At 62.2% G+C, this 27,284-nt stretch overlaps 2 protein-coding genes across 24 annotated transcripts; one reads left to right on the top strand and one right to left on the bottom strand.

The window, feature by feature from the left end:
- Positions 1-2,061: 2,061 nt before the first annotated feature.
- Positions 2,062-10,307, bottom strand: DOK1 (docking protein 1). Of its 2 annotated transcripts, XM_065663652.1 has the most exons (5): positions 8,721-10,306; positions 8,122-8,415; positions 5,532-5,643; positions 5,211-5,383; positions 2,062-3,482 (listed from the first exon to the last, which is right to left on the bottom strand). In XM_065663652.1, the coding sequence occupies exons 1-5, from the start codon at positions 9,762-9,764 to the stop codon at positions 2,397-2,399; spliced, it is 2,709 nt and encodes a 902-aa protein (XP_065519724.1). In that variant the 5' UTR covers positions 9,765-10,306; the 3' UTR covers positions 2,062-2,396. The 2 variants fall into 2 exon arrangements, with proteins under 2 accessions (XP_065519724.1, XP_065519725.1); XM_065663653.1 differs by lacking the exon at positions 8,122-8,415 and having other exon boundaries at positions 8,721-10,307.
- Positions 8,591-27,280, top strand: LOC136005728 (protein O-GlcNAcase-like). 22 transcript variants are annotated; one of them, XR_010608864.1, is made up of 18 exons: positions 8,596-10,092; positions 13,928-13,979; positions 15,437-15,642; positions 17,923-18,020; positions 18,501-18,631; positions 19,058-19,229; positions 19,533-20,225; positions 20,505-20,633; positions 21,062-22,047; positions 22,117-22,291; positions 22,500-22,556; positions 23,379-23,464; positions 23,695-23,799; positions 25,331-25,422; positions 25,783-25,975; positions 26,048-26,219; positions 26,544-26,784; positions 26,884-27,280. XR_010608864.1 is itself a non-coding variant. In XM_065663491.1 (17 exons), the coding sequence occupies exons 1-17, from the start codon at positions 9,899-9,901 to the stop codon at positions 26,678-26,680; spliced, it is 3,678 nt and encodes a 1,225-aa protein (XP_065519563.1). In that variant the 5' UTR covers positions 8,596-9,898; the 3' UTR covers positions 26,681-27,280. The 22 variants fall into 22 exon arrangements, 20 of the variants coding, with proteins under 20 accessions (XP_065519721.1, XP_065519587.1, XP_065519580.1 ...); XR_010608862.1 differs by having other exon boundaries at positions 26,864-27,280; XM_065663491.1 differs by having other exon boundaries at positions 26,544-27,280.
- The last annotated feature ends 4 nt before the right edge of the window (positions 27,281-27,284 follow it).

Below are 27,284 nucleotides of genomic sequence, written 5' to 3'. Positions count from 1 at the left end.
AAGGGCCTGTAGGGACAGGCCAAGGGGAATGGCTTGAACCTGCCCGAGGGGAGACTGAGCTGAGCTCTTAGGCAGAAGCTCTTCCCTGTGAGGGTGCTGAGGCGCTGGCACAGGGTGCCCAGAGAAGCTGTGGCTGCCCCATCCCTGGCAGTGCTCAAGGCCAGGTTGGACACAGGGGCTTGGAGCAAGCTGCTCCAGTGGAAGGGGTCCCTGCCCGGGGCAGGGGTTGGGGCTGGAGGAGCTTTAAGGTCCCTTCCAACACAAACCATCCCATGATCCTATGAAGGCAGACAGAACAAATCCTAATCTAGGCAGGATTCAGAAAAATCATCTCCTGGTCCTAAAGCCAGGGTTCATGCAGACTTGCTGTGGCAACAGGAAGTCTGTGACCAGCCAAAGGCTCAGGCTGCATTAGCCTTATTTCTCATGCTTTTCCAAAGCATCCATTACACCCTGAATTGCTTCCAGAAAGCCATAAGGTGAAGTACAGGGCAGCCGTCTGAGCAAGAGACAGATCTGGTCCCCACACAGAGTCCTGATTAGCAAAGACCAAGAGCCTTTCCCACTGCATACACCAGGGTGCATAAATCAAGTGGGCCAAACGCAGGAGTGTTCCTCCTGTGCTGCATTTACCCCTTAGTCCCGAGGTGGCTGTTAGGAGTGATGATGCCATTCTGAAGCAGGAAAAATCCCTGTCCTTTCCTGGCAGCTGGGGCATGTGGGGCTGTGCAGGGGCCTGGCAAGGGCTGCAGCATTTGCCTTCCAATCATCACCCTCCCCAGTGAAAGCTGCATCAGCCGCTTCTCACGTTGGACACCTTCAGCTCCAGGGGACAGAGCAGACCTGGAGCACTGAGATAGTGACTACAGAGCAGGAGAGACCCCGGGGCTCCACTCCTGGGGCTGGGCGTCATCACTGAGCTCTTGGAGCCTCACACTGGAGTCAACAGCAAGGATTACCGGCAGCCGGCCCAGCCGCTGCTATGCAGTGCCCAGAGCTCTTCTCTGGAGCAGGCAGAACTGCTCTTGGGATGAGCACATGGACCTGCCATGGACAGGAGCAGCCGCACGGGGCCACCTGGCAGCCAACTGCCAGCAGCAGATGCTGCTGCTCAGGCAGGCTCAGATGCTGCTGCTCACACCTCTCGTCCCAAGCAGGAACTGCCTCAGTCTCCCTCAGATTCCCAAAGCCCCTTAGGGTTTTTCCCTTCTCCTGCAGCAAAAGCCCAGCAGGGAAGATGATCCAGCACAGGAGAACAGCCACAGATTGCTCCTGTGCTCCTGTTACAGGACTGAGGCCTCCCCCCTGCAACATGGACATCAGACAAGCGCCCAGTCAGAGCTCCCCACCTTGCCACCATCTCACCAGCCAGGGGACCTGAACACGATGCTCCGGACTTCCCCAGTGGTGTGTGGCTCCTTGGGTCTGAGCAGAGGCTGCAGAAGTCATGCTCAGTCCTCTGCAGAGGTGCACTGTAGTGCTGCCTGTCCACAGAGTGTTCTGCTGCCATCTCTATCCACAGGCTGGTAAGCCTGCACAAGGCAGCAGCAGCCCAGACTCAGAGACAACCAGTGCCAGGGTGTCTGTGAGCCCCACAGAAGGGACACAGAATCTCTCAGAACCACTACCAGCACCAAAAGTACAACCTGGTTTCCCCCTGCATAGGTTTCTGCCAAGGATGGGCACAGCAATCCCAGCCAGACCCCTTGCCTCAGACACGCAGACAGCTGTGGTCACTGGTTTTGCCATTAAAGTCAATGGGATTGAAGAGCTGATGCCTGGCACTGCCCAGCCTTATGCTTGGAGGCCATCACATTTTCTGCTCCCATCAGCCCATAAAGGTATCTGTGAACCTGACTCTATTCCTTAACGCCCTGGCATCTGGGCATCCTAACCACAGCTGGAGCCAGCACACACTTTCCTCCATGGTTTCCTCTTACAGCTCAGTAGCTCAGGCACCGACACGAACTTGTCACCATGTGAACACTGCTCAGCTGTGTTCTCAGATGCTCCCCATCTTGGGTACCCAACAGCCCAGACATGCCACAGGCAAACGCTTCATTCCAAGACATACAAACTTTAATATTAAAATATTTTTGTATAAAAATACTTCTGGAAAGTCTCTCAAGCACCACAGTGGGCATCCCAGCCCTGCACCCAGAGAGGGAGCCAGAGCAGCAGGCACAGGGGGATGGAGCCAGCTCCAGAGCAGAGCAGTACCAGCCATGGCTCTCTTGCTGTGGAAAGGACTTCCAGGGAAACGCAGCCGCTGAGCACGGGTGAGCCTCAGCCAGAGCAGTCCCTGGCCCCAAGCCACCCCCAGGGCCCGTGGAGGACACCACTGCTCATGGATGGGCTCCCCCAGTCCCTCCTAGTCCGGCACAGTGCAGCAGCTGCTATATCACTCCTAAGTCCTCATAGACAGGCGACAAGCTGCACTCATCCACAGACTGCTCCCGCTTGCGCACGTGCTGGGGCTTCAGCACCTGGCTGTAGAGCACCTCCACATTGTTGTTGTTGCTGCTGTTGAGGCTGGGTTTGACAACTGCCTTCTCAGAAGCAGCATTTCCCCGCTGCCTGCCCGGGTCCCCACTCTTCTCGGCACCTTTAGGGATAAAGGCTGCCTGGGGCTTGGGGGCAGGCACTGGCTTGGGACCCTTGGCCTTGGCCTGGAAGGCCGGTACCGAGTAGTCGTCGGTGCTGGGGCTGTAGGGGTACTCGTAGCCGGCCCGGCCGTCGTGGCCCTGGGTGCGCCAGGCCTCGCCCGCGGGACGCGCCTCGTCGTAGATGCAGGCTTGCAGGGGCAGCGCGCGGGGAGCGCGGCCCTCAGGCTCGTCGTAGATGTGCTCCCCCCGCGCGGGCGCCGGGGGGCCCTGCCCATGGGCCTCGGCCCACACCTGCTCGTATGGGCCTGGGCAGAGCGGCCGCCGCTTCCCCTCGTCCGCGGCCCTGCTCGCAGGTTTGCTGTCGATGGGGTCCGAGTACAGCGGGTCCGGGCACGGGCGGAAGCCCTTCACCGAGTCCAGCGGCTCCGAGTACACAGTGCACGGGTCCTCGGCCAGCAGCAGGGCACGGGGCACCTTTGGCAGCGGGGAGCGGGGGGGTGTGCTGGGGACTGCAGGCTTGGCCTGTGCCACAGGGAGCTCTGGCAGGGTCCGCGCCTTCAGCAGGGACACTGCGTCTCTCTCCTCTGCCGCCACACTGGGCCTGGGTGCCAGTCCTCCCTTGGGTGCTGGGGCATCATCCCCCTCTGTGGGCACCTCCAGGCTCAGAGAGTCAGCCAGGGCCTGTCGGATGAGCACCACGCTGGGGCTGTCTGAATCCAGCGAGCCACAGCTCTGACGGTTCTCCTCCACCTGCGCTTTCTGCTCCCTGATGGAGGCTTCCACCAGCCGGAAGATCTCGTTGCCCTGCTTGGTCTCGAAGGTGAAGTTCCCCGGGCCGGAGCTGCAGCGCCTGCCAGCTTCAAAGGAGAACATCACCTGCAGGGGAAGCGGAAGGGTCACATCCTGCCCAGCACCTGCTGACGCAGCACATCGTGCAGGCAGCACATCCTGCTGCACTGATCCTGCACATCCCACAGGAGAGACTCCACAGGACACCCAGCTCCTTCTGCTCCCTGCAGTGAGGCGGCAACTCAGTGAGCAGCTCCTCGGGGGGCTGGGGGGTGCTGTGGCCAGCAGCTGTGCTCAGCACTGTGCAGCGCTGCCCAGCAGCCCAGAGCAACCTGTGCAACTGGAGCTGTGTGCACACCTGAGGGGACATCACTGCAAGATGCCCCAGGGCCAGACCTGCAGGTCCTGCTGGAGACCTGCTGCCTCACCTGAGCAGCTCTGGCAGGGTCAGCAGCTGGCACCAGACAGTCTAGGAAATACCAGGCAGGTAGCACCGAGAACAGAGGGGTGCGAGATGACGAGTGACAGTTCAGCACAGGGAACTATTATGGGCAGCCTGGAAAGTCAGGTCTAGTCAGGCACAGGGAAGTGACCCACAAGCATGAGATACAAGACGTGGAACATGGCTTTCCGCAAGAGAACAGCCAGAAGCAGCAGCTTGGCTACCAATAGTAAGCAACGCATCTGCCTTAGCAGCATTATTCTGTTAATGGTATGAAGTACTCTAAAGAGAAGTCTTGCAACAAGGCTGTGTTTCTCAGGCCTGAGCTCACGCTCAGGTTCCCACCAGCAGATGCTCACTTCCTTCTGAACCTCAGTCCCTGAATCCAGGTGAGATTTCTGCCCCATGGGTGCTTTGTCACATGCAGCAGCAGTCCCTGGGGTCGCTACAAAAGCCGCTGGGGCCAGACTTCCTTTTGCGGGTCAATGCTGCCAAACACAAGGACCAAGCCATCGCTGCTTGGGACCTGTGGGTGCAGCTGCCTGCTCCTCACACTATGCAACTCCTGTCCTGCCCTGGCACAGACCCTGCAGATGAGCCGCCGCCTTCCCAAGCACGGCTGTTTCCACTCCTGTTTTGGTAAAGTGCTGCCGAAGGCACCATTAGCAGACTGAAGCTGACAGCGGCGCTTCTATAAACAGCCCTGGGAGACCACTTCCTCCCCGTCCAGCGCGGCAGGTACCTCTTGTGCTCAGGGGAGCAGCAAGACAGACTGGGGACCTACTGCTGGAGGACACTGGAGAAGGGACAGACCTACACAGGTCAGCCAGGCTAAGAGCAATATGCCCCATAAGGTGACCAAATCTAGAGGACCTGGGGTCTCAAAGAGCTCCTGCTCTGGCCACCATTCTACAGAAGGGATGGAGCGAATCTGGGGTGGGCCCAGGGCTGCAGGGAGCTGAGGTCCCAGGAGGCTTGGGGGAGCTTGCACTGCACAAAATTTGCCTGTCCCCAGCACAGGCTGGGGAGTGCTGGGATGAAAAGTGGGGACAAGCCAGCTGCAGGGGCTGCAACGGACCCAGCGGGAGCGGGTCAAGGATCACGTAAGAGAGAGCTCTGCACAGCCATGCCCTCCGTGGTGCATGGCCTGCCAGCCCCTGCTTCTGCACAGGGACACGGGTGGGAGCCGAGGCCTGACAGACTCACAGGCATCCCTGGGGGCTCTGCTGGGGCTGCCGAGGGCTGCAGCAGTCCTGGCATTTGGCAGAGCCCACTTCCCAGCTGGCACAGGCTGCTTGGGCACATCAGCTCTTTACCCTCTGGCATGGGAAAGCCCATGGGGGAACAGCACACAGCATCCCCCAGCCCCTCACCTTGTCCCGGCCGTATCTCCGCAGCAGACGGTAGGGCCAGATGTAGAGGATTTCATTTGTCCGTGGGTCCTTCAGGACGAGGCTGTCACGCTCAGCCTTGAGCACATAGGCACCGCGCAGCTCGCATCGCTCCGCAGCCTCGGTCCGCTGCACCGTCACCCAGAAGGTGTTCACTGTGGGGACAGCGATGCTCAGGGCAGGGCAGAGGAAACCACGTCCCCAGGCAAGGCCTCGCCGGTGCAGCGAAGCCCTGGTGAGAGGGCAGCAGCAGGAGAGGCCCCACAGAAGGCAGCCCAAAGTCGGGGCAGTGGCAGGTCCCACCTTCATCTCTCGAGTAGTAGATGGAGTTCACGGCCATCTCCAGGGCTGGTGCCTCCCCGCTGCCCTCTCTGCCACGCCGGGCCGCCATGCCAGCATGGCTGGGGCCATTCCCCTGGCAAGGAAGAACAGATCAGCCCCAGCTCCCCCTTCCCACACCGGCCCCGGGTTCCCTTGCAGCCACTGCCCCCCGTCAGCCCCCCTGCCCTCCCCAAGGGGCCAGCCCCGCCCCACACAGCTTGGCCTCTCTGCAGCCACACCAAGCCCTTCCCTGCCCAGGGTCAGTGAGAGACCACAGGGTGCCCACCCCCAAGCTGCCATGAATGGGGCTCCTGGCACGACCCTGGGCTGTGCCCTGGGCAGGGTGCAGAGGACAGCAGCATCTCCTGGCAGCCCTGCCCCGCAGACCCTGCCTCTCCATGCAGCACAAGCCAGCACCGAGACATGGCTTCCTGTGGGACAGCACCTGGAGGTCCCAGGTCCCCATCCCCTGCTGCTCCTCAATCACTGTGGTGTGCCCATGCAGGTGCCGTGGTGCTGAGGCTGAGAACAGTTCTGCTCCAGTGCAAGCACACCAGTGCCCAAAGCCTAGCATGGACCCAGGCATGCTTTCCCAGCAGTATGAGCAAGGCAGGGAGCTGATGAAATGACCCAGTAACACAAGGGTCTGTGTCCTGCCTCTGCACAGGCAGGGAGGTGGTGCCTGTGTCAGTGCACAGCCCGCAGAAGGGAAGCAAGTGCTTCTATTTTAACACATGCAGAACTGAAAGTGCATCGCACACACCCTGTCAGCAGCCCTGTCCCAGCAGCAGGGTCCCCTGCGGCCTGTGTGGGGGATGCACCCTCAGTGCTACCCCAGGTAGCAAAGATCCTCCTCCAGGGAAGGCCCACACAAACCAAAGGCTCACAGATGCCCTGCAAGAGCTGCTTCAGCAGATTCTGCACTGTCTCACGAGGGTCTGTACTTGGACAGGAGCTGGAAGCTGTTTTTCAAGGGCACGTGGGATGGGGCTGCAGCAGTGTAAGTCTTGCAGAAGCCAAGCTGTCACAGTTTCAGTTTAAAACCTGCTACGAGCATCTTAACAAGACACGAGGCACAAAAAGAGGCATTGGGTTCTCTTGTTTGGCTCCTAAACAGAATGGGGACTGCTAAAACCCAGTGTCCTTAGAGCCAACAGCAGCAGCTCCTGCTCAGGTAAAGCATGGAAGGCAGCAGGTTCCAGCCTGGGGTCTCAAGGGCCGCCTGATCTCCCACCTCCCCTTAGGGCTTCATTTGGATGCACTCCTTCGTCTTCCAAAGCTGTTCTGAACTCCAAACCTCTCTGGCCTCACTTCCACACTGCTGACCCCTCCCACCCTCCACGCAGCAACAGGGAACCTGACACAAAATCACGCTGCCCATGCGGATGACCAGAAACCACAACTGAGGACCTTCAGCTTTCTGCAGAGGCCACACGTGGTTCCTGTGCCTCTTGCTCCAGGCCAGGCCTCTCCAGACCACATGCCATCCTTGCAGCCTCCTGCTCACCACTTCCTATAGCCCTCAGCTTGCTCCTGGACCTCAAGCACACAACTGACCACTACCGTGTGAAGGATGGCACGAGTACATCCCTGCTCCGAGCAGACATTCCCCTGCCTCACCCCCACCCCGCACCACTTTGAAGGCATGGGCTGTGTCCCTAGCTCAGCCTCAGGCCATTTCCAGAACAAAGGCTGCAGCACTGCCTGTACCAGACAGACATAGGCATGGACATGGAGACATTTCCAATACCAGCCAGTGCCTCTTGGCCTGGTCAGCAGGACACCTGGTCAGCAGGGTGTTATTTACCCTGCAAACACCTATGTTGCTGTGGGAAGAAGCCAGGATCAGCAGCAGCGCAGCCAGAATCGGCCAGAGCACAGCCCAGGGCTCTGTAAGCATCTATTAGGAGGGAGGGCAGGGAACCTGAGGCAGGATGAAGTCTGGACAACCACACTTAAAGGCCACTGCTGTTCAAACTGGGACATCCCTGCTGACCCTGGCTGCAGGGGAAGGCTGCAGAGCTGCAACTGGGGCACAGGCACTGGGTGGGGGGTTCCAGCAGCAGGCGGGAGCAAGCCCCAGGGTTGAGCAAGGGGGGGCCACTGGCCACTGACACCCGGGGCCAGGCAGGTCCCAGAGCTGGGCACCAGCAAGGCTCTTGGGGCTCTGCTTCTGTCACTGCTGTGGCAGGAAAGGCAGCAGTGGGTGAGACAAGAGGAAATGATGCTCCTCAGCCATCACCAGCCCGTCTCTGGGGGCGGGGTGAGGACAGGCTCAGAGATGGGGAAAAGCCCCACCTGGAACAGTGCTGCAAGCAAGAATTACTGACGGTGTGCTGAGGAGTCCTGTAAGCCACCTGCCTCCTGGCGTGGGGGAGGGGCCCAGAGCCTCAGCGACAGTGCTCTGACCTCTGCGACCACTCATGGATGCTCTGGGGCATCTCTCCCTTCAGTGCCATCTCCTCCTACTGGGCAGGAAGGGGTCACCCCCCCACACACACCGGGACCCGCGGCTCGCTGCCCCGCCCGGGGCCGCCTTGGCCGAGGGCCCCTCGCTCGCCCCGAGGCTCACCGGGAAGGCGATCTCACACAGCTTCGCCACCCACTCCTCGCTCTGCTGCTTGTCAGCCGCGAAAAGGTAGCTCCTGTCGCTGGTTTCCAGGCGGAAGACAGCGGTGCCGGCGCGGGGGCCGCTCTCGGGCACGGGCCCCACGCTGGTGCAGTCCGCCAGCCGCACCACCGTCTTGTCCAGCCGCCCGGTTCCCAGCCGCTCCGGCGGCACCGGATCCTTGCAGTCGAAGAACTCCAGGCGGGCGACGCCATGTTGGCTGGCCGGGTACAGCACGAACCAGCTCCGCTTCCACTTCTGCAAGGCAGCGGGGTCACACGGGGCCCGGACCGGGCACCAGCGAGGGCACCCGCGATGCTCGGCCGGGCCGGCAGCGGCGATCGGCCCCGGCCGCACCCAGGCGGCGCCAGGGGAGCCGAGCCTCGTCGGAGAGGGGGCAGCCGCAGGACCCCTCGGCCCAGGGGGGCCGGTGGCCCGCAGCGCCCCGGCCCCGCTTCCCCCGTCGCCGGGCAGCGCTCTCGGCCTGGCCTGACCCCCAGCGCGGTGCCGCCCCCCACCAGCCCGACCCGCGGGGAGGGAGAGGGACGTGCGGCGGGGCCCACCTTGGTGCCGAACTTGTGGCTGTGCTGCACCAGCAGCGGCCCCTCCTTGGCCGGCGGGTCCATCCCGCGCCGCTGCTGCGCTTCCGCCCGCCGCGAACGGCGCCGGCCAGGGGCGGGGACAGGGAGGGAGTGCGTGCGTGCGTGCGTGCGTGCGTGCGTGCGTGCGTGCGTGCGTGCGTGCGTGCGTGCGTGCGTGCGTGCGTGCGTACTGCGAACTGGACGCGTGCCCTGCGCCGGTGCCGCTGCGCCGGTCCCGAGCGGAGTCCCTGCAGGGACCTTCGGGAGCCCGGGTGGTTCCCGTGGACCCGGCAGCTGCGGCCCCGGCTGTCGGCGCGGAGCTTGCCCTACCGGAGCCCCGCTACCCGGCCCTGCACGGCGCCGCCTGGGGCCGAGGCATGCGGAGCGCCGTGGGCTCGGGATGGGGCCGGGAGCGGGATCGTGGCACCCGGAGCTACCTCCACAGGGACGGAGCCGTGGGAGCACAGCCAGCGGCCGGCTGTCCCTGGCGGGGGGGAGGGAGCTGGCTCCTGCTGCTGCCGGCTCCGCTCCCGCGGGAGAGATCTCGGCTCCAGAGCTGCTTGAGGACCTGTCCCACGCTGTCCTGAGCCGGGGAGGAGATGGAGCCTCGGCCCTACCCCTGCCGCCCTCCCTAGGCGTCAGGGCCTTCCCACCCGGCAGCTTTGCCATCTCCTGGCGGCAGCTGGGTGAGGTCAAGCTGAGTGTGGACGCTGAGCCGCAGGCTGTGACCAGGGCCCGCAGCGCACCCTGGGAGGTGGGTGTCCAGCCCCCCGGGACAGCACGGTCCTTGCCCCACGTACTGGCAGTTACACAAGTGCTGCAGGGAATGACCGGCTGCAGGGAGAGGTCTTTGTAGACGTCTGAAATGATGATCTGAGCAGTGCAACACGCTGGCAGGTCACCTGGGAAATAAGAGGGGTAAAACCTGTCCTGCCCCACTCCATGAAGGACCCTCCTGCACATGCCCCAGCCAGGCACCCTCTGCGGTGGGGAAGGCTTCAGGGGTGCTGCAGAGCACGGCTCCATCTGATACCAAAACTGACAAACAGGAAAAGTGGTCAGGAAAGGAGCAGAGCGATGCAGCAACGTCAAACACAGGCCTGTGCGTACGCAGGTACTGCCCAGGGGTCTCTGCGGCTGCAGGGCAGGGAGCTAATGACATGGCAGCACTTTTGCAAGACACAACCTGTGGGACAGAGACATCACGAGCCAGACGTGTCAACAGCTCAGAGCAGTGCGGAACAGCTCCAGGACATGGGGGCTATTCGGTCTTGGGAAGCTGCAAAGGCGGAAGAAATAAATGCCCTCGGCCGGTACCGGGAGCAAATCGGCATCTGGGGACATGGGGGACAAGGTGTGGGGGCGGCAGGGACATCGGGCTGGGCCCTGGTGCCAGTGCGCGGTGGTGGCTGCAACCCTCCCGTGCAGCACCGGGCTGGGCTGGGGACCAGGCACCGCACCGGGGGAGTGACTCCGGTACCTCCTCCCGGGGTGATTTCCGGATCGGGCTGAACCGCCCGGGCCACTGCGGGGCCGTTTTGCCCTGGGGTTACGAAGGACCCCCCGCCCCGCCCCGCTCCGCCGGGGCCGCCCCTTGCGCTGCGGCGGCCGCGTCTCCGCGGGGGGAGGGCAGGCGGTGGGGCTGTCCCTCCGCGCACCCCCATCCCTCCCTCCGCCCTTCCCTCCGCGCATCCCTCTGTCCCTCCGCGCATCCCTCTTTTCTTCCGCGCATCCCTCTTTTCTTCCGCGCATCCCTCCGCTTCTAACCGCATCCCTCCGCGCATCCCTCCGTTCCTCGGCGCATCCCTCCATCTCCCCGTGCATCTCCCCGTACAACCCTCCCTGCATCACCCCGCACCTCCTGCCCGCCCCAGCACCGGCAGGGCCACTCCTGCGCCGCTTATGGCGGGGCGGCCGCGCTTCCTCTGCGGCGTGGTGGAAGGTAGGTCCGGGCTCTCCGAGGCCTCACCCGGCCATTGCAGGGGCTGGCCAAGTCACCTGGGGCGAACCGGGACCGGGAAGGGCTCGCAGGGAGGCAGCACAGGACCAGGTCTCTGCGCGGGGGTACGGGACCAGCACCCCCGACTCTTCCCAGAGCACTGCTGCACCCTGCAGCCAGCACCGCACAGCCGACCCGCATCGCCCCGCGATGGGGATCCGCGGCTCTGCCCCCAGCTCCCTGCGATGGGTTTTTCTCTGCCCTGGGTGTGCGGAAGCAGCATCCTCCTGTGAGCCCCTGCTGCCTCCCTGCCCGCGGTGCAGCACTGCTCGGGCCATGCCCAGGGCTGGCCAGGAAAAGCGTGGGCTCTCTATGGTTTAGCCCCATTCTCCTGCTTCCCAGTGCCCAATTCCTGTTTCTGCAGCAGCTCTGTGGCCAGGCCTGGCACCCACTGGGCAAAAGCATCTCTGCTTTCCCTGGCAGCACAGTGCACTGCTGAAGCCACTGCCTGTCCTGGGAGGAACCAAAAAGCACTGCACAAATAAATGCAAAATAAGTAAGAAGTGCAGGGATGGGGAAGTTGATAGTAAAAAGAAATAAGTCAGACAAGAATCATTGACTTAGAAAGCTGACCTGGGAAAGAGAAGGACACATGCTGCCAGTAGAGCCACTCCAGGAGGAGGAGGTCCCTGGACAGTGAGGAAGGATAGTCATCCCTATCCTGGTAGCACAGGCCCTGGCAGGGGCAGCTGTAGTAGTACTAAGCCAAACCGGGAGTGATGAGTCCTACGCAGAGCTCCCTGCTCCCTCCTGGCACACAGGCATGGGGAGCAGCAGCCAGAGAACAGACTGGTGCCTCTGGGTGACCTGCACCCAGTACAGGAGCAGGGCTGGGAAAGGTTGAGTCTGCTTCCCAATGTGTTCAACAGGAATTTGCCGATAGTAATGCAGAAAGTGCTGAGGGACATCCCAGAGTTTGTCAAGTGATGACATTGATGGGTTGTAGTGACCTGGGCCATGGAAAAGCTGAGGTCCCAATGCACAGCATCACCCAGCAGCTCTCGGCTGTCTTTGGCAAAGCAGAGCACCAGTATCACCCCTCTGGAGGTGCAGCCACAGGAACAAACAGATTTTGCTGGTAGAGCTTCAGCCACTTTTCTGAGCAGAATGCACTGGGATGGCGTTTCCACAGAGCTGCTGCTGGCAAGACACGTGCTGGAGTGAGCAGCATATGTGTGACTTGTGCCAGGTCACAGCCAAGGGTGGGCAAGGCATATGCAGGCAGGTGCTGTACAGGGACTCCTGGGGCCAAGCAGGAGTTTCTATGGATTGGGAAGTGGAAAATCTTATCTGTCATGGGAATACCTTTTTAGGGTGAAATGTTTGCAGGATCCTTGAGTGGCCACAGTGGGGTGGGTGGGGAGGTGATGGGATCACCGTGTAAGTGTTCACCCAGGTAGATCTCTCTGCAAAGGAGATAATGTTCGATGTGTGCTGTGGCACCACCAACCACAGCACTGGCCAAGGTTAGGGCTGAGGGCTGCAGGGTGGGTTTCCACCAAAGGGGGCAGGGCATGGGGGTCCTCTTGCAGGCCAACCCACTCAGTGCACTCTGGAACCTCGGGGAAATGGGATGTTTCCTGAGGAATGCTGCTTCATGCCAGATGCTGGGAGCTGGATCTTTCTCCCAGACCAGCAGAGTCATTGTGATGTGCCCTTGTGTGCCGCTCAGTCCAGGGAATGCATTCATTCCCCTGAGTACCTGCTCCTCTCAGAAAGTGTATTGATGGATTTAGAAGCTTCCCATCCAAAACTGGGAAGCTGCCTTGATGGTTCATTGCCATCACTGTTCAAAGGGTGGTTTCTTTGAGACTTCACACTGCAGCTGCCAGATCTTGCAGAGACATAAAGTGACGGAAGATTTTTCTCTTGCTGAAGTTCAGGTCTGTTCTGGGCCACTTACAGGTTCCCCTTAACTGCTCCTTGTTGAAGCTGTCAAATCTGCCTCTTTCTGACCCACTTACCTGCCTGTCCTTCCACTGTCCCCAGGTGAACTGGCTTGCTTTCCACTGGGTATTCTCTGCACCTCCCAGGTCTTCCTTCATGCAGGAATAGGAAGGGTCCCTCCTCAAAAGCATTCCCAACAGGGAAGTGAGTGCTGCGTGTCCAGCAGTGCCCCTGCTCACTATGTCCAGCCACAGACAGTTCCCTGCCATGCAGAGCACAGGGCAGCCCATCGGCTGCTGTGGTGCTGCAGTTTGGGTCACACAGTGGTGCTCAGCAGCCACCTAAAGCAGCAGCACAAGTGGAAATCTTAAGAAACACTTGATAATTTGCTGACTCCAGATCTGCATTTCCTGCATTCGGTTTTGTTGATACGAACCTTCTGGAAGGGCGATGTCCTTTGGGCCAGCCTGGGCGCTCTTTGCTGAGTGCCTTTGGTAGCAGACAGCTGGCGTGGTTGCTCCCCGTTGTGCTTTCCCTCTCTGGGCTGTCCCTGTGTAAGCTTATGGGGGTGGTGCTTTCCAGTGGGGGACAGACAAGGTGTCTGAACCGTCTTGTGCAGCCCCGGCCCCTGTGGGCAGCCCTTCAGGCCGTTTGTGTGCCCTGAGCTGAGCAGCTCTGCCATGGGCCAGGGACACTGCCCCAGGGCCCTGCCCTGCTGTGGTGCAGGGTCCTGGGTACAGGGTGTGGGGGAGCTGCATCAGTGCGGTTTTGCTGCAGTTTGAGTTGTGCGGTGGTTAAAGACAGGGCGAGCAGCTCCTAGAGCGCACGCACAGCAGTGATGCTCTGCTTGACCCAGCTCACACCAACACAGACAGTGAGATGCAGAGGGCAGCAGAGCTGGTCTCTATAAAGAGAAAATCTGCAGGCAGCAGCCTGTGGGGTGGCTGTACCACAGCTCTGCCCCGGTGAACCCCACACCCGAGCCAGCCCGCAGCCATCTCCTCTAGGCCTGGCTTTTACTGTGCAGATTCCCCAACCTGGGTTAAGTGCTACCCTGTGCAATCCTTCCCAGCTGCCTTCTTCCGGGAAGGATGGAAGCACAGACATTACACCCACTTGCTCGAGTACCAGCGCCCAGCAAGAACACAGCTCGGTAATAGACGTTTGAAGTGCTTAGAGGTGCACAATGAGGGGATCTCTGGCTTAACAGCAGCCACTTGGGGATAGTACAGAGAGGGGCTGTTTTAACGCAGTTACTGACAACTGCATTTTGGCTTTTCCCTCTCCCCACCCCCCCTTACAGGCTTCTATGGGAGACCATGGTCTATGGAGCAAAGGAAACTCCTCTTCGAATGGCAAGTACCCTGCATTTTCCTCTCTGAAGGTACCAGTCTGTGGCAGAGGGACAAGGTAGAAGCAGAGCGCTGTGGAGGCAGGAGCAGTGAAGGAAAACATGCTGGTGGGAGGCTCCTGGGGCTGATCTGCCCTTGGGACACCGGGGTGATGCCGGTGAAGGGGCCCATGCTTCTCCTAGGGCAGCTCCTGCAGTGTCCCCTATCCCATCCCATCCCACCTCACCCCACCCCACCCCACCCCATCCCATCCCACCCCACCCCATCCCATCCCATCCCACCCCAGCGCTCTGGCACCCTCAGATGCAGCCCAGGGAAAAGCTCCCCTTCCCTGGGCTGGGTGTAGAGGCTGCGGATGGGTGGACAGCCCAGGGACAGCCCAGGGACAGCCGGACAGACGTGGCTGTGCTGCCGGCAGATGGTGCTGGGGCTCTGCTGCAGCCCAGCTGCAGCCAGATGTGCGTGGCTGGGGCCTGGACACCCCAAGGGAAGAGGGTCTGGGGCCCAGGAGGGGCTGGGTGTGCACTAGCCCCCGTGTGCTGGCACGGGTGCTGCAGTGAGGGTGCAGACCCACGGGGAGCTGCCAGTGGGGCAGAGCTGGCCTACAGGAGGAGTGGTGGCAGCCAGGAAGGGTTTGGAGAGGAGCAGGAGCGGGCCTTGGGAAGCACCAGCAAAGCTGCTGCAGCGTGGTGAGGGTCAGCTGGGGCAGGACGGGGCTGGGGGGCTGGGGGTGGGAGCTGGAAATGGGAAGTCCGAGGCATATGAGGGTGAATGCAGGGTGTTCAGTGGGCTGGAAGCCCACCTCCGGGGCTGACCTGGCAGGATGAGCCTTCATCTCCTTACCTCTGAGCTGTGTGGGCCTGGGCAGTGCCATGTGGCAACAGCCCCCGTGGGTGCCTGGCTGCAGGACGTGCTGCATGACCACTGCCACCAGCAGCAAGTGACCAGCTCCCCACGGCCAGGGCCACTGTCCTGGAGCCAGGCTCATCCCTGTGGAAACAGGGCACAGCAAACCCACATCACTCCACTGTGACTCCATCACTTTATCCTGAGGCTGCCATTCCTGCCTGGTTGGAGGTGGCCCTTGTGTCCCTGTGAGTCCCCATGCATGTCTGTGTGTCACCACTTGTCCCTGTGAAGGGAAGATGTGGGCTGTTTGCTGGTCTCTGCACAGGCAGTGCGCTGGGGACAGCGGGGCCATGTGCTGGTCACTGTGCTGATGGTGGCACTGGCAGCCTTGCACTGCATGGGGAATGTGCCACTCATGCTGCGAGAGTGCCCTGGTGACGGTGGGGAGCTGAAAGCACAGGGAAGGAGCAGAGGTGCAGAAAAAGATAGCTTAGAAAGCAAAGGGCAGCGGTTTCTGTGGTGTTTGGAAGCACATGAGGAATGAGCCCGGCTGGTGATGGCCTGGTCTGGTACCAGATGGCGATCTATGTTCTCATGTTTGTAAATGTCAGCGGTGTGTTCGTCAGTGGCATTCTTCCCTGGAAAGAAACAAGATGAGGCACTTGTATCACGCGGTCCATGAAGTGCTTCCAGTCTGCTCCTCGTGGGAAAACGGAAAGCATCATCTCCTAGGGCAGATAAACACAAACAAGCGAGTACCTCAGCTGGCTGTCCCAGTGCCAGGAGAGCTGTCCAGGGAGGTGTCTGCCCCGGCCGGGTAATTCCCAGGGAGTCTTGGATTGCTGGGGAGACTCTGGAAGGGATTTGTGCTTTCTGAAGCCAGCAAGGGCCTGGTGATAGTGCAGCCGGATCTCCTGAAGCAGGCAGGCTCTAATCTCTCTCAGACCTGGTTCCCTTCAGCTCTGACTGCAGTGCAGCTTCGGGAGAGCTGGAGACCTTTCCTGTCCCATCTCATGGAATGTGTGTCCCTAAGGGTCTCCCTGCACCCCTCCATAGCCTGACTCCTGGGTGAGGGTTTTCCCCGGGGAGATGAGCACACTGGGCTCCAAGACTTGCTCAGAGGTTTCCCTCCTGTGTCTGTGTGGGGCTTCTTGTCACTCACTCTAGTTTATCAGTGTCCTTCCCATGCTGTGGCCACTGCTCTGGCAGCATCTGCAGCCAGCACAGGGGTCACTGAACCTCTCCCGTCCCGCTGCACACTCTGCAGTGATTCATCTGGGGCTCTTTTCTGCTGAGCTACCAGTGGCATTGCAGAGGACAGTCATGCTCAACTGATCACTCCTTATGCTGGCACCTCAGACACCCTGCCTTCTGTCTTCTTTCACCTAGGCAGGACTTGATGCTTGGCCGCATTAAGAAGCATGCCGCCTGCTGAAGCGCAGCTTAGCAGCTATCTCCCATCACCCCCAGTGCTGTGTTTCCTCCTTTATTCTCCACTTACTTGGTCTCCACTGCCTGCAAACGGCACAGTCACAGCCTCTGGCTGTGTTTCACTCTTGTCTTGCTCCGCTGCCTGCCCAGCCCAAGCTCTTCATCAGGACTCGCCCTGCTTCAAAGACCTCTGGGGCTCTTTGGCAGCGCTCCTGCAGTGCCAAAGGGCTCCTCTGGCTGGCCTTGTGATGTCTGTGGATCAGCGCTGCTGTGACCCCCTTAGCAGGGGCAGGGGTTTAGATGTGCCCAGATGATTCCTGCCGGTCCCTGCGGGGAGCTGCAGGGTCTGTGCAGGGCTGAAGCTGGAGCTGGAGCTGTCCTGGAGGAGCAGCACATGAGGTCAGGTCCAAATACATTACGCTGTGTTAGATGGGCATGAGGGTAACTGGGTACCTGCAGCCCCTGAGGCTCTTGGCTTGGGGAATGAAGAAGCTGGTGCAGGATTCAACCTCTAGGAAGCACAGGAAAGGGCAGCGTGTAAGTAGTCCATGTCAGTGCTCGTGGATGAGGAGTTGGTGGGTGGCAGCATCAAAGAATTGCAGTCCCTGGCTCAAGGTGCAAATGGAAACCAGTAACAAGTGGTGTCCCATAGGGGTCCATATTGGGACCTATGCTATTTAATACCTTCATCACTGATGTAGTGGGATCAGGCACCCTCGGCGAGTTTGCAGAGGTCACCAAGCTGAATGATGCAGTTACCACCTGGAGGGAGGGAATGGGATCCAGAGGGACCTGAACTGCCTCAGAGGTGGGATCATGAAAATCTCATGAAGTTCAACAAGGTCAAGTGCAAGGTCAGGTCAGTCCCCAATATCAACACAGGCTGGGGGATGTAGGGGTTGAGGGCAGCCTGGGAGAAGGACTTGGGGGTGTTGGGTGAGGAGAAGCTCCCCATGACCCGTCTTCAGTGAGCGCTTGAGCCCAGAACCCTGCCATGTGCTGGGCTGCACCCCCACAGCGTGAGCAGCAGCTCAGGGGGGGATCCTGCCCCTCTGCTGCCCTGATCCAGCTCGGGGGCAGCAGCACAAGCCCTGGAAGTGCTGCTGCAAGCTGCAGGGTTGGTTTGTCCTGATGGAGCTCCCCAGCAGGACCGCAGGGCTGGGGCCGCCTGCAGCCATGGGGCTGTGTGGAGCAGCAGACCAGGAGCTGCTCTTCTCAGTGTTCCCCAAGGATCTCCCCCTTCCTCCCCCAGGAGGCTGGTCTGGCCCCTCACCCTCCTCCATTCCTTAGGCTTTTTATCACCACAGGACTTTGTGGAGCGGTTGGAACAGGCTGTTTAGGTTAAGTTGGTGCCTCCCACCCACCTTTTCCGCAGCAAGGTTGTTCACCCGTCTCCGGACAGGCAGCATCCTCCTGGTCCCCGAGACCTTCTCATCTGGAGGTCCCTAAACACCACCAATGGTTGGCCTTAGCACCGGGAGCGCTGGTTTATGTCTTCATGTCCAACACGCTCCTGCAGGGCTCCCGGAGCAGGGCATTGCTGTGGCTCTGGGAGAGGGCTGCGTGCAAGCAGGGCTGGAAGCCTGCAGGACGCGGTGCAGCTCTGGGGCAGGAGAGGGCACCGTGTGCGGAGCGGCTCTTGGTGACCCCGGTCCTTGCTGCGCAGGCTGAGGCGCTGGGGGCTGAACTGCTACATGTACGCGCCCAAGGACGAGCTGAAGCACCGGCTGCTCTGGAGAGAGCCCTACACGGAGCATGAGGCAGGTACCGGCTTTGCGGGCCCTGCGTGAGCGGGCTGCTGGCGTCCCGGTTCCTCGGGGAAGCGAGGGCTGCAGCTCAGCCGGGGCCAGGCCGGGGTTACCGCTTCAGCTGGGAACCTGCCCACTGCAGGGAGCCCAAGTGTGAGGGGACCCCCAGATCCTGTGCGGCGCAAGGAGCCTTCCCAGCCCTTGCCCTTCAGGAATCCCTTGGAGCCCCCAGCATGGGGAGCTCCTCACATGGGTCTCTCACAATGTGCTCAAATACACCAGGGCCCAGATCCTTGCAGAAAGTCCTGTGTCCCAAAGGACTGGGACTCGCTCTCCTGCGTCCCTCCCCCTGGATGCTCTCGTATCTCCTGCTGCCCTCAACTCCTTCCTTGCGGGTCACTGTGGTTTCCTCTCCCCTCACCCCTTGTCTCCCTCCACCCCTTGTCTTTCCCCACCCCTCTTCTCCCACCGCTCACAGCCCATTCTCTTTCCCTAGCCCACATGCGTTCTCTCATCGAGGCTGCCCAAGAGCGGGGTGTGCAGTTTGTGTTCGCCATCTCTGCTGGCCAGGACATGGTGTTTTCAAGTGCTGGGGATCGGCTCCTGCTGCAGCAAAAACTCAGGCAGGTACCGTGGGCCATTCCTTCATCCCCCTGCTCTCAGGTGAAGGGCATAGTGCCTGTGTGGGGCTGCGCTGCTGCTGCTGCGCAGGGAGCGGGTCAGGGGGTTCCCGTGGCAGACGAGCCGTCCCTGTCACGCTGGGTCCCTGTCACCGCTGGGCTCTGTGTGTGCCTGACTGCAGCACTGGGCAGCGGAGGGACCGGAGCTTGCTGGGCAGCGCTGGTGGCCATTGCAGGCCGGTGCTGAGCCCCAGTCCCCAGGAGGGTAAAGAGCTGCTGGCACAGGGGGTTTGCCCCATGGCGTGGGCAGCTCTGCCCGTCCTGCCCCCACAGGTACCCCAGACCTCACTGTCCTCAGTGGCACGGGGGTTGTCAGGGACTCGCTGCAGCGCAGGGCTCCAACAGCAGCCCGTGTCCATGCCCATGCCTGCAGGTGGCTGCCATGGGGTGCCAGGCCTTTGCGCTGCTCTTCGATGACATCGACCCCTGCATGTGCCAAGCTGACAGAGACGCCTTCCCCTCCCTGGCGCAGGCTCAAGCCTCTGTGGCCAACGAGGTGTACCAGGAGCTGGGCCAGCCCCCCGTCTTCCTCTTCTGCCCTACAGGTACCGCCTGCAGCCCCCGGTGCTCGCCCAGCTGCGGTGCCCTTTGGCTGCCTTCACCTATGTGTGCTAAGAGCTGACTGCCCCGACAGCTCCCACAGCTCTCCCCACACCTCTCATGCTCTTGAGGGAGCCCTGGAGATGCAGTGCTAGGGCAGGACAAGGCTGCAGACAGGCTGGTGCTCCAGCACCCGTGGATGTGGGACCCCCTGCACCACACGCCTCCCCAGCCCCTGCACTGAGCCCCGGCAGCTCATCCTCTCCCGGTCTCTGCCCTTCAGGGGATGCTCTCTGCTCTCTCCCTAGAGTACTGCAGCTCTCTGTGCTCTCCCAGCCCCAGCCAGTCCTGCTACCTGCTGACCATCGGCCGGGAGCTGCTCCCAGGGATCGGTGTCATCTGGACCGGTGAGCACCCAGCCCGGCAATGTGGGATCTGTGGCCCCGTGCAGCTGCTCAGCGGGAGCGCGGTCCGCGAACCCTGCAGCCACGGGCTCCCTCCCTGGAGAGGCAGCAGCAAACAAACAGCCCCATCACGGAGCCTCCCAGCTCCGGGGTGCGCAGCCCCGGCAGGGCAGGCAGGGGGTCGGGCTGTGGGTGTCCTGGCTGCCGGGGTGAGGTGGGGTGATTTGACCCTCATCCCCCTGCTCAGCACCCAGGTGTGTGCATGTCCCTACTGTGAGCGTGCCCATGCACGCCTGTGCTGTGCTGCTCCAGGGCCCAAGGTGGTGTCACAGGAGCTCTCACCCATGCTGCTGGAGGAGGTGGAGGGTGTCCTGCGGCGCCGGCCCATCATCTGGGACAACCTGTATGCCAACGACTACGACTGCAGACGTGTCTTCCTGGGACCCTACACGGGACGTGCCCCTGGCCTCATGGCCAGGCTCCATGGGCTGCTCCTCAACCCCAACTGTGAGCTCCAGGCCAACTTCATCCCCATACACACACTGGGGAGCTGGTTTCGGAGTGAGCTGGGGAGCTGTGCCCACCCTGACCACACAGGTACCTGGCCCCAGCACCCCAGGCAGCTCTGAATATGGGGTCTCGGTATGGGCAGTGAGCTTGTGCAGCAGGGCACAGCCATGGGTCTCTGCCATGGTCCTGCAAGCTCTCTTGCATGGCAGCCTGGGTGAGGTGCTCACCTGGCTGGGCACATCCCAGGGCTCAGGATCCATCCAGGGCCACGTCCTTGCAGGCGGCTGCCTGCCCTCAGCATGCCATGGGGTAGCTCTGCCAGGCAAAGAGTGGGGCTGCCCAGATTGATGAGCTCCAGTTCCTTAGGGATGGAGCCTGCAGCAGGACAGGGGGACAGCCCAGGCCCGCAGGATGGAAGCTACAGTCCCCAGGAAGCCTTGGAACTTGCGCTGCACGACTGGGTGGCTGAGATAAACCAGCAAGCCTTGGAGCCAGGTAGGTGATGAATTCGCACTGTGCAGCATCCACCAATCCCTCAGTCCCTCTGGAGTGGCTCTGCTGGGAGGTTGGTGGGTGGCAGAGCCCTGTGTCTGGCTGCTGTGGGTGCTGTGGTGGTGCAGCAGCAGGTCTGTGGTTTGTGTGCCGCATCCCAGCTTTGGTCTCCTTGGCTGGCAGTGTGGGATCTGGGCCATGATTCAGCTCTGGAAAAGAGACTGAGCCAGGGCCAAGCTCAGTGCTGTGCAGTGCTTGCCCCTGCGGAGCCTGTGCCTCACCACCCCGGAGTCCTGGGCTCCCAAGCACAGAACCATGCAAAGCCCATGATGCTGGGGTCTCAGAGGTGGAGCTGCCCAGCATGGCCACCCCAGGGTGCTGCCCCGCGGGCAGCAGGTTCTATGTGGGTGCCCCCTGCTCCTTTCTGCCAGGAGCAAGGAGCCCGGGACACGCCAGCGTCAGCCTCAAGGGAGGAGCAGAGCTGAAGCCTGACACAGTGGGATGGGACGTGCTGCCTGACCCCCGGCCCCACGGCACTGTTCCCAGTGGGACAGACCAGCATGGCCCTGAGCCCTGCGGCACGGCACCAGAGGAGGGGAGGAGGAAGGTGACCTTGGAGCCCGAGCAGGACAGCGGGAGCAGAGCCCGTGCCGGTGGTCAGCAAAGCCCTGCCGGGGACAGGGAGCAGCTCGCTGCAGGGAGCACAGAGAGCAGCGAGCCCGCCTCTGCTGTGCCCAGCACAGCTCAGACTGCCCAGCCCACAGGAGCGCCGGCGGCTGCTGAGACCCTCCACAGCCCAGGGCCCCCCGTGTGCCGCAGCGATGGGACCAGCGCTGCCCAGAACATTCTGCCCACCGGTGATGCCAGGACGGGGGCTGGCAGCTCCCACCAGCCCTGCAGCAGCACCCAGCCTGAGCCCAGTAGGGCTGATATGCCCCAGACACCCCCAGGGCCTGGGGCCGGTGCCAGCCCTGTCCCCACAGCACCGCTCATTGATGGGGCTGGTGCCAGCCCTGGCCCCACAGCATCATTGACCCTAGAGGAGGCCAGGTCCAGCCCCATGTCCCTGCTGATCATGGAGGAGGCCAGGACCAGCCCCACAGCACTAGTGACCCCAGAGGAGCCCAACCTGAGCCCCATGGCACCATTGACCCCAGAGGAGGCCAGGTCCAGCCCCACAGCACCATTGACCCCAGAGGAGCCCAGGTCCAGCCCCACGGCACCATTGACCCCAGAGGAGCCCAGGTCCAGCCCCACGGCACCGCTGACTCTGGGGGAGGTTCGGATGCTGGTGGAGCTCTTCTACCTGCCCTATCATCACGGGCCGCTGGCGCAGCGCCTGCTGGAGCACTTTCGGTGGCTCCGGGCAAACAGCCTCAGCGTGGGGGTCTCTGCTGCGGCGCCCGATGCCGGTGCGGTGAGTGCTGGGGCTGCCGCGTGTCACGGCGCTGTGCCACGGCCGCGGTGACGCCCGCTGTGCCCGCAGGGCCGGTGCTGGCGTGGCCGAGCGCAGTCCTTCACGCGGCTCTGCGCCCAGACCTGCCGCCTGCACGCGCGCCTGGTGGGTGCTGCGGGGCGGGCGCTGCTCTACGACCTGCACCCCTACCTCTGGGACGTCCGCAACGTGCTGCTGGCCGCCAGCGCCTTCGTCCAGTGGCTCGGTACGTGCTGTGGGTCCGCGGGCTCCGGGGCGCTGCGGCACTGGAGCTTGTTCTGTGGTGCTCCACCACTTCCCCGTAGGGGTGAGAGTGCCTGGGGCTCCCACCAGAGGTTCGGGGTCCCTGTGTCCAGCCAGGGTCCCTCCTGGGGTGCACTTCCCACAGAGACCCTCCCCTCTGTCCCCTGCTCAGCGCCTCTCTTCCTTTGCAGATGGCCATCTCCTCTGCGAGCCTGGCCCCACGGGCGCCTGGGGGAGCTGCTTTGGCTGTAAGTACCGGTGCTGCCTGGCTCTGCCCTGGTGAGGGGCCCTGGTGCTGCCCTAGGGTCCCCCAAGCCCCGCGGCAGCAGCAGCACTCACCACTGAGCTGCCCCGTCCCGTGCTCTGCCTGCTGAGTGCAGCAGGAATGGCCACGGGGAGGCTGGCACCCCCGCACCCTGCACACTGAGGCAGGACAAGGCACTGCTGCTGGGGACAGGGCAGATAGCGGAGCAGCTCTGCACCGCCTCTCATAGTCCTGAAGGAATGCCCATTTCTAGGACAGGGTTCCTCAGCCCTTTGGTTCCGAGGACCTCTCAGCCTTTCCAGTAAAAGGGATCCATGGGCTATTGGGAGCAGAAATGTCCTCGGTGTCGTAGGCGAGGTTGGATTTTGGATGCCCGGGCCTCACTTTGGAAGCCCCTGTTCTGCTGATTCAGGTTTTCCTGGTTGTTCTGTGGCCCTCGTGACCTCTTACAAACCAAGAGCTGTCAGCAGGTGACGACCTGAGAGGGTCTTCAGTTCACTGTGGGATGGGGCCATGCGCCTTGAGCCGCGTCCACAGGGCAGCACGCCAGGCGAGCTCCCGCAGGCACTGCAGGGCTGCCTGGGCAGGAGCTGTCGTTACCTGACACATTCATGGAGGCAGGAACATTCCCCATTCCCACGCCAAGCCCCGCGGTGGAGGCTGTGCTGGACCCCGGTCACGGCGAGGTCCCTGGGCTGCACAGTGACCAGTGCAGACTGTGATGGCGCTGTGTGACGGGGGCTGAGCTCCCCGCAGCCCAGCAGGTTTCTGTTCAGCTCCTGTGTCTGTTCCCTGCTGCCTCCAGGGTGCCAGAGCATCACAGCCCCGATCCTGCCGCGGGGGGACGCTGAGCCCTGGGCACGGCGCGGTGGCCTCTTTGGAGAGCTGCAGGTGAGAGGATGCCCATCACTGAGGGGCTGCAGGAGCCTTGGGAAGCAGGGTCCCAGCTGCTGCTCCTGGCTTGGCACTGGGTTACTGCAAGGGAAGGCAGAGCTGCCCTGGGCCTCTGCGCCTTGTCTGCAGCTCCCAGGGTTCAGGCTGCTCAGAGGGACCCTCCTGCTGCTGCTCAGGACAAGGCTTGGAGCCAGCGGGACCCACTCTCCTGGAACTGTCTCTTCCAGGCGCTGCTGCCCGTGGGGAACAGCTCTGACCTCTTCTATCAGCCACCTCCGCTCTTCCCGTCCCGCCAGCTGTACGTCCTGCACCCGCTGCAGCCCCGGGACAAGGTGGGAGCTGCAGCACAAGGAGCAGCCAGAGCTCAGCTCTGGGAGCCTGCGCTGCACGTGTCCCATGCGAGACGCACTCGCCTGCTGCGGAGGCTCTGCGGGTGGAAGGGACCTTCAAGCAGGCAGGGCTGGGGCAGGGCAGCCTCCAGGACGCGGAGCGGGTGTTGTGGCCAGGGCAGAGCAGGGAGACCCAGCTCAGGAGTGAGCCCCACTTGAACTGGCTCCAACATGGGATGCCAGGAATCAGGCGGTCTCCAGAGCACCCCCAGTGCTGAGCTCCAGCAGTGGCTGAGAGCAGATGCCAGGAAAGAATCCAGAGCAGGACAAGTCTGGATGGTGACCTCCTGCAGCCTTCACCAGCCTGTGGCTCTGGCACTGCCTGAGCCTGATGAGGTTCAGCTCCCAATCAGTCCCTTCTTCAGATGCGCACCCAGTTGAGAGGATGATTCCCCACTGGAGGTGCAGCAGCCTCTGTCAGCCATTACCAGCGTGCTGCCAGGCCCCCAGCCCCATTTCCATCCCCGCAGTTCGATTGCCCTGTGAGGGAAAGGGAAAACTTGGAGGTGGGTGGGCATCCCGGTTAAACTGCTGCTGGGTGCAGCAGAGCGCTGGGCTCCCCATGCAGCACAGAGCCCGGCTCCCTTGCCCTGCTGCCTCTGCCAGCAAAAGGAAATGCAGTCGCTACAAATCCAGCATCATGGACACAAGCACAGGACCTGGCAGTGCTCAGCTGAGCTCTTGTATACAGCAGAGGAGGAGCTGCCAGCGCACGAGAGCAGATCACAGGAGCAGACTGCTCCTGTCAGCATGTCCCATTGCAAGAGCTTCCCAACTGCCTTCTGTCAGATTTCATCTGACCGGGCTGAACTTCAACAGCCTGAGTCCATGTCCAGTGAAACGGAGGGGAAAAGTGCAGCTGAACTGCCCGTGGTGGGAATGGTGCTGGGAAGCACGCTCGCTGTCCTGTCGTGTCACTCAGTGCTGGGGCAGCCCTTCCCTGGGGAAGCAGTGCTTCCGTTGGGATGTGCCTCTCACTGGTCCTGTGAGCAGCAGTGATCTTGAGTCTGGCTGAGATAGGAGGTCCTGAGATGTCCCATGTTGAGCATGCGCTGAGCAGACTCGAGTTCCAGTCCTGGTTTCTCCGCAGCTCTGAGCATGCTCCATCCCTGGCGAGCTGCGTTTTCACCAGCTGCTCCCCTGGGATGCCTGCCTGGAATGGCAGTTTCCTATTCTGAAGTGTTTCTGTGCTGGGATAAGCAGCCTCAGAGGCCAGCAGAAGGTGGTGCGCTGTGCATCGCTGGGTGCAGACCCCAGCACCCTTGGCTGCTGAGGCATGTACCTCCATATACCTGCCCGGGGTCAGCATGCACTGAAGGGCTGGGCCCTGGTCACGGTCCCTCTCTCTGGTCAGTTTGGAAAGCTGATGGCACACGATGCTCTGTTGGGGGCTGTGGTGGGGCAGCGGAGGAGCAGCAGTGGGGCAGGGACCAGGCAGGCAGAGCCAGCACTGAGCTGGATCTGACTCTTCCAGGGAGAGCTTTACCGCATGTGCCGGGAGAGTCTGGACTGCGACCCCAAAGTCACAGAGATCCTTGTGGCCCACCCCGACCTGCTCGGTGACAGGTGAGACGTGGTCCCTCTGAGTGTGCCCATCCCGGCCATGTGCTGGGTGATGCTGGACTGTGGTGTGATGCAGTTGCCTCTTGCGTCCCTGCAGGGCCCAGCTCTGCCTACACCATGGCTGGCAGTGGCCTCACCAGGGGCTGGGGGAGCCATCCCTGTGCCAATGCCCAGATGGGTTGTGGGGATGGACCCGCTGCCACGGCTCCCCTTGGCTGGGGGCTTCGGCTGGGGGTCTCAGGGATGTTCTGGAGTGGGGGTGCTGTCCTGCGGGGCAGGAGGGAGGAGTTTGGCTGCTCTGAGCTCTCCCCAGGGCAGGCTGGGCTCCAGTGGCAGCTCAGTGCAGCTTTGCTCTGGACGCAGGCTGCTGGGCAGCTTCCTGAGCCTGAGCCCCGAGTACACCTTTGTGCTGGAGGATGAGGCTGGTCCCTGTGGCTACGCTGCCGGTGTGCTCTGCGCTGAAGGCTTCCTGCAGCAGCGAGACAGCGGCTGGCTGCCGGCCATGCGACACAAGTACCCCCAGGACTTGGCCGCAGGGGCCCCGGCACTGGGCAAGGTGAGGGAGCTCCTGGACTGGGAGTGAGCAGGTTTGGGGATGGGGGCCCCTCACAGTGCTTGTCTCCTGCAGGATGCCCTGGAGGAAGCGCTGCTCTTCTTCCACACAGAGCCAGCGGCAGTGCCCCTGCCTGTGCTGCAGCGGTTCCCCTCCCTGGTGCAGCTGGGCACAGCCGCCCGCACGCTGGACACGGGGGCCAGCCGCAGCCTGGCCCTCTGCCTGCTGAGTGCGCTCAGGGCCAACGGTGAGCATCCCCTCGTGTGCGTTCATCCAACCCCTTCCCCACTGCTCCCTGCCCCACCACGGAGCTGGGAGCTGGCCCCACCTGCACCCCACCTCTCAGCACCACCGGGGTGCCCCCACCAGGGCTCCCCATCCCCTCAGTGACACAGTCTGGCCCCAGCTCTCAGGCATCATGCACCTCCCCTTGCACCAAGGGACCTGTGCCTTGGGGCATCACACAGGCACCCAGTGCCAAGGGGCAGTGCAGAAGTTGACCTTATCATGGATGGGGTCCCAGTCACTGGGATCCTGGTGCCAGGGGCCTGACCCCACACCTCCCTTCCAGGGTCGCGGGGAGTGTTTTGCCAGGTCAGTGCCACCGACCAGCAGCAGCTGAGCTTCTACAGCAAGCTGGGCTTCGTCGCCCTGCCAGTGGCCTGGGACAGTTGTCCCGGTGCTCGGCTCCTGGGACGTCTCCTCTGAGCACTCCGCATTGCGTGTGGGTGTGGGGAGGCAGTGCCAGAGACAGGCTGGTACCCATCCCGCACAGAGGGAGCAGGAGCAGAGGGGCCCCTTGATCAGAGCAGGTACATGCGATGGGGACATGGCTTGGGGAGGAGCAGGAAGTCACAGGGATGCATGCAGGGGACAGTCCTCTGGCGACAGAGGTATTTCTGCTATCTCAGGAGAGAGGCATCAGGGCCCCTCCACTCTGCCCCCAACTGTTCCTGCTTGCTGAGTGCCCTCCACCTCTGCTGGGGAGCCAGCAACATCCCTGGGCTGGCTGCAGACCTGCAGGCCTGGAAGGAGCCACCTGGCCAGCATTTCGGGTGGTGGTCTGGGAGCATGGCACAGTGCATTAGTGTGCGGGGAGCGTCCCTGCCCCGCAGGCTGCGCTGTCCAGATCGCTCCACCCCCGGCGTGTCCCTAAGCTGAGCAGCTGGGGCTGGCCCTCGGCATCGAGGATCTTCCTGCCTGTATCTCCCCGACCCGTACGGGACGCAGTGAGGCTGCCTCCATCTCTGCCACCTGGGGGCTGAGGGAAGCGCTGCCGGTGGCAATAAAGCATTTGCTGGGCTCTCACCGT

This window comes from Lathamus discolor, chromosome 1 (genome assembly GCF_037157495.1).
Source record: "Lathamus discolor isolate bLatDis1 chromosome 1, bLatDis1.hap1, whole genome shotgun sequence".
Classification (NCBI taxonomy): Eukaryota; Metazoa; Chordata; class Aves; order Psittaciformes; family Psittacidae; genus Lathamus; species Lathamus discolor.
This window is presented reverse-complemented; position numbering and strand designations above follow the sequence as displayed.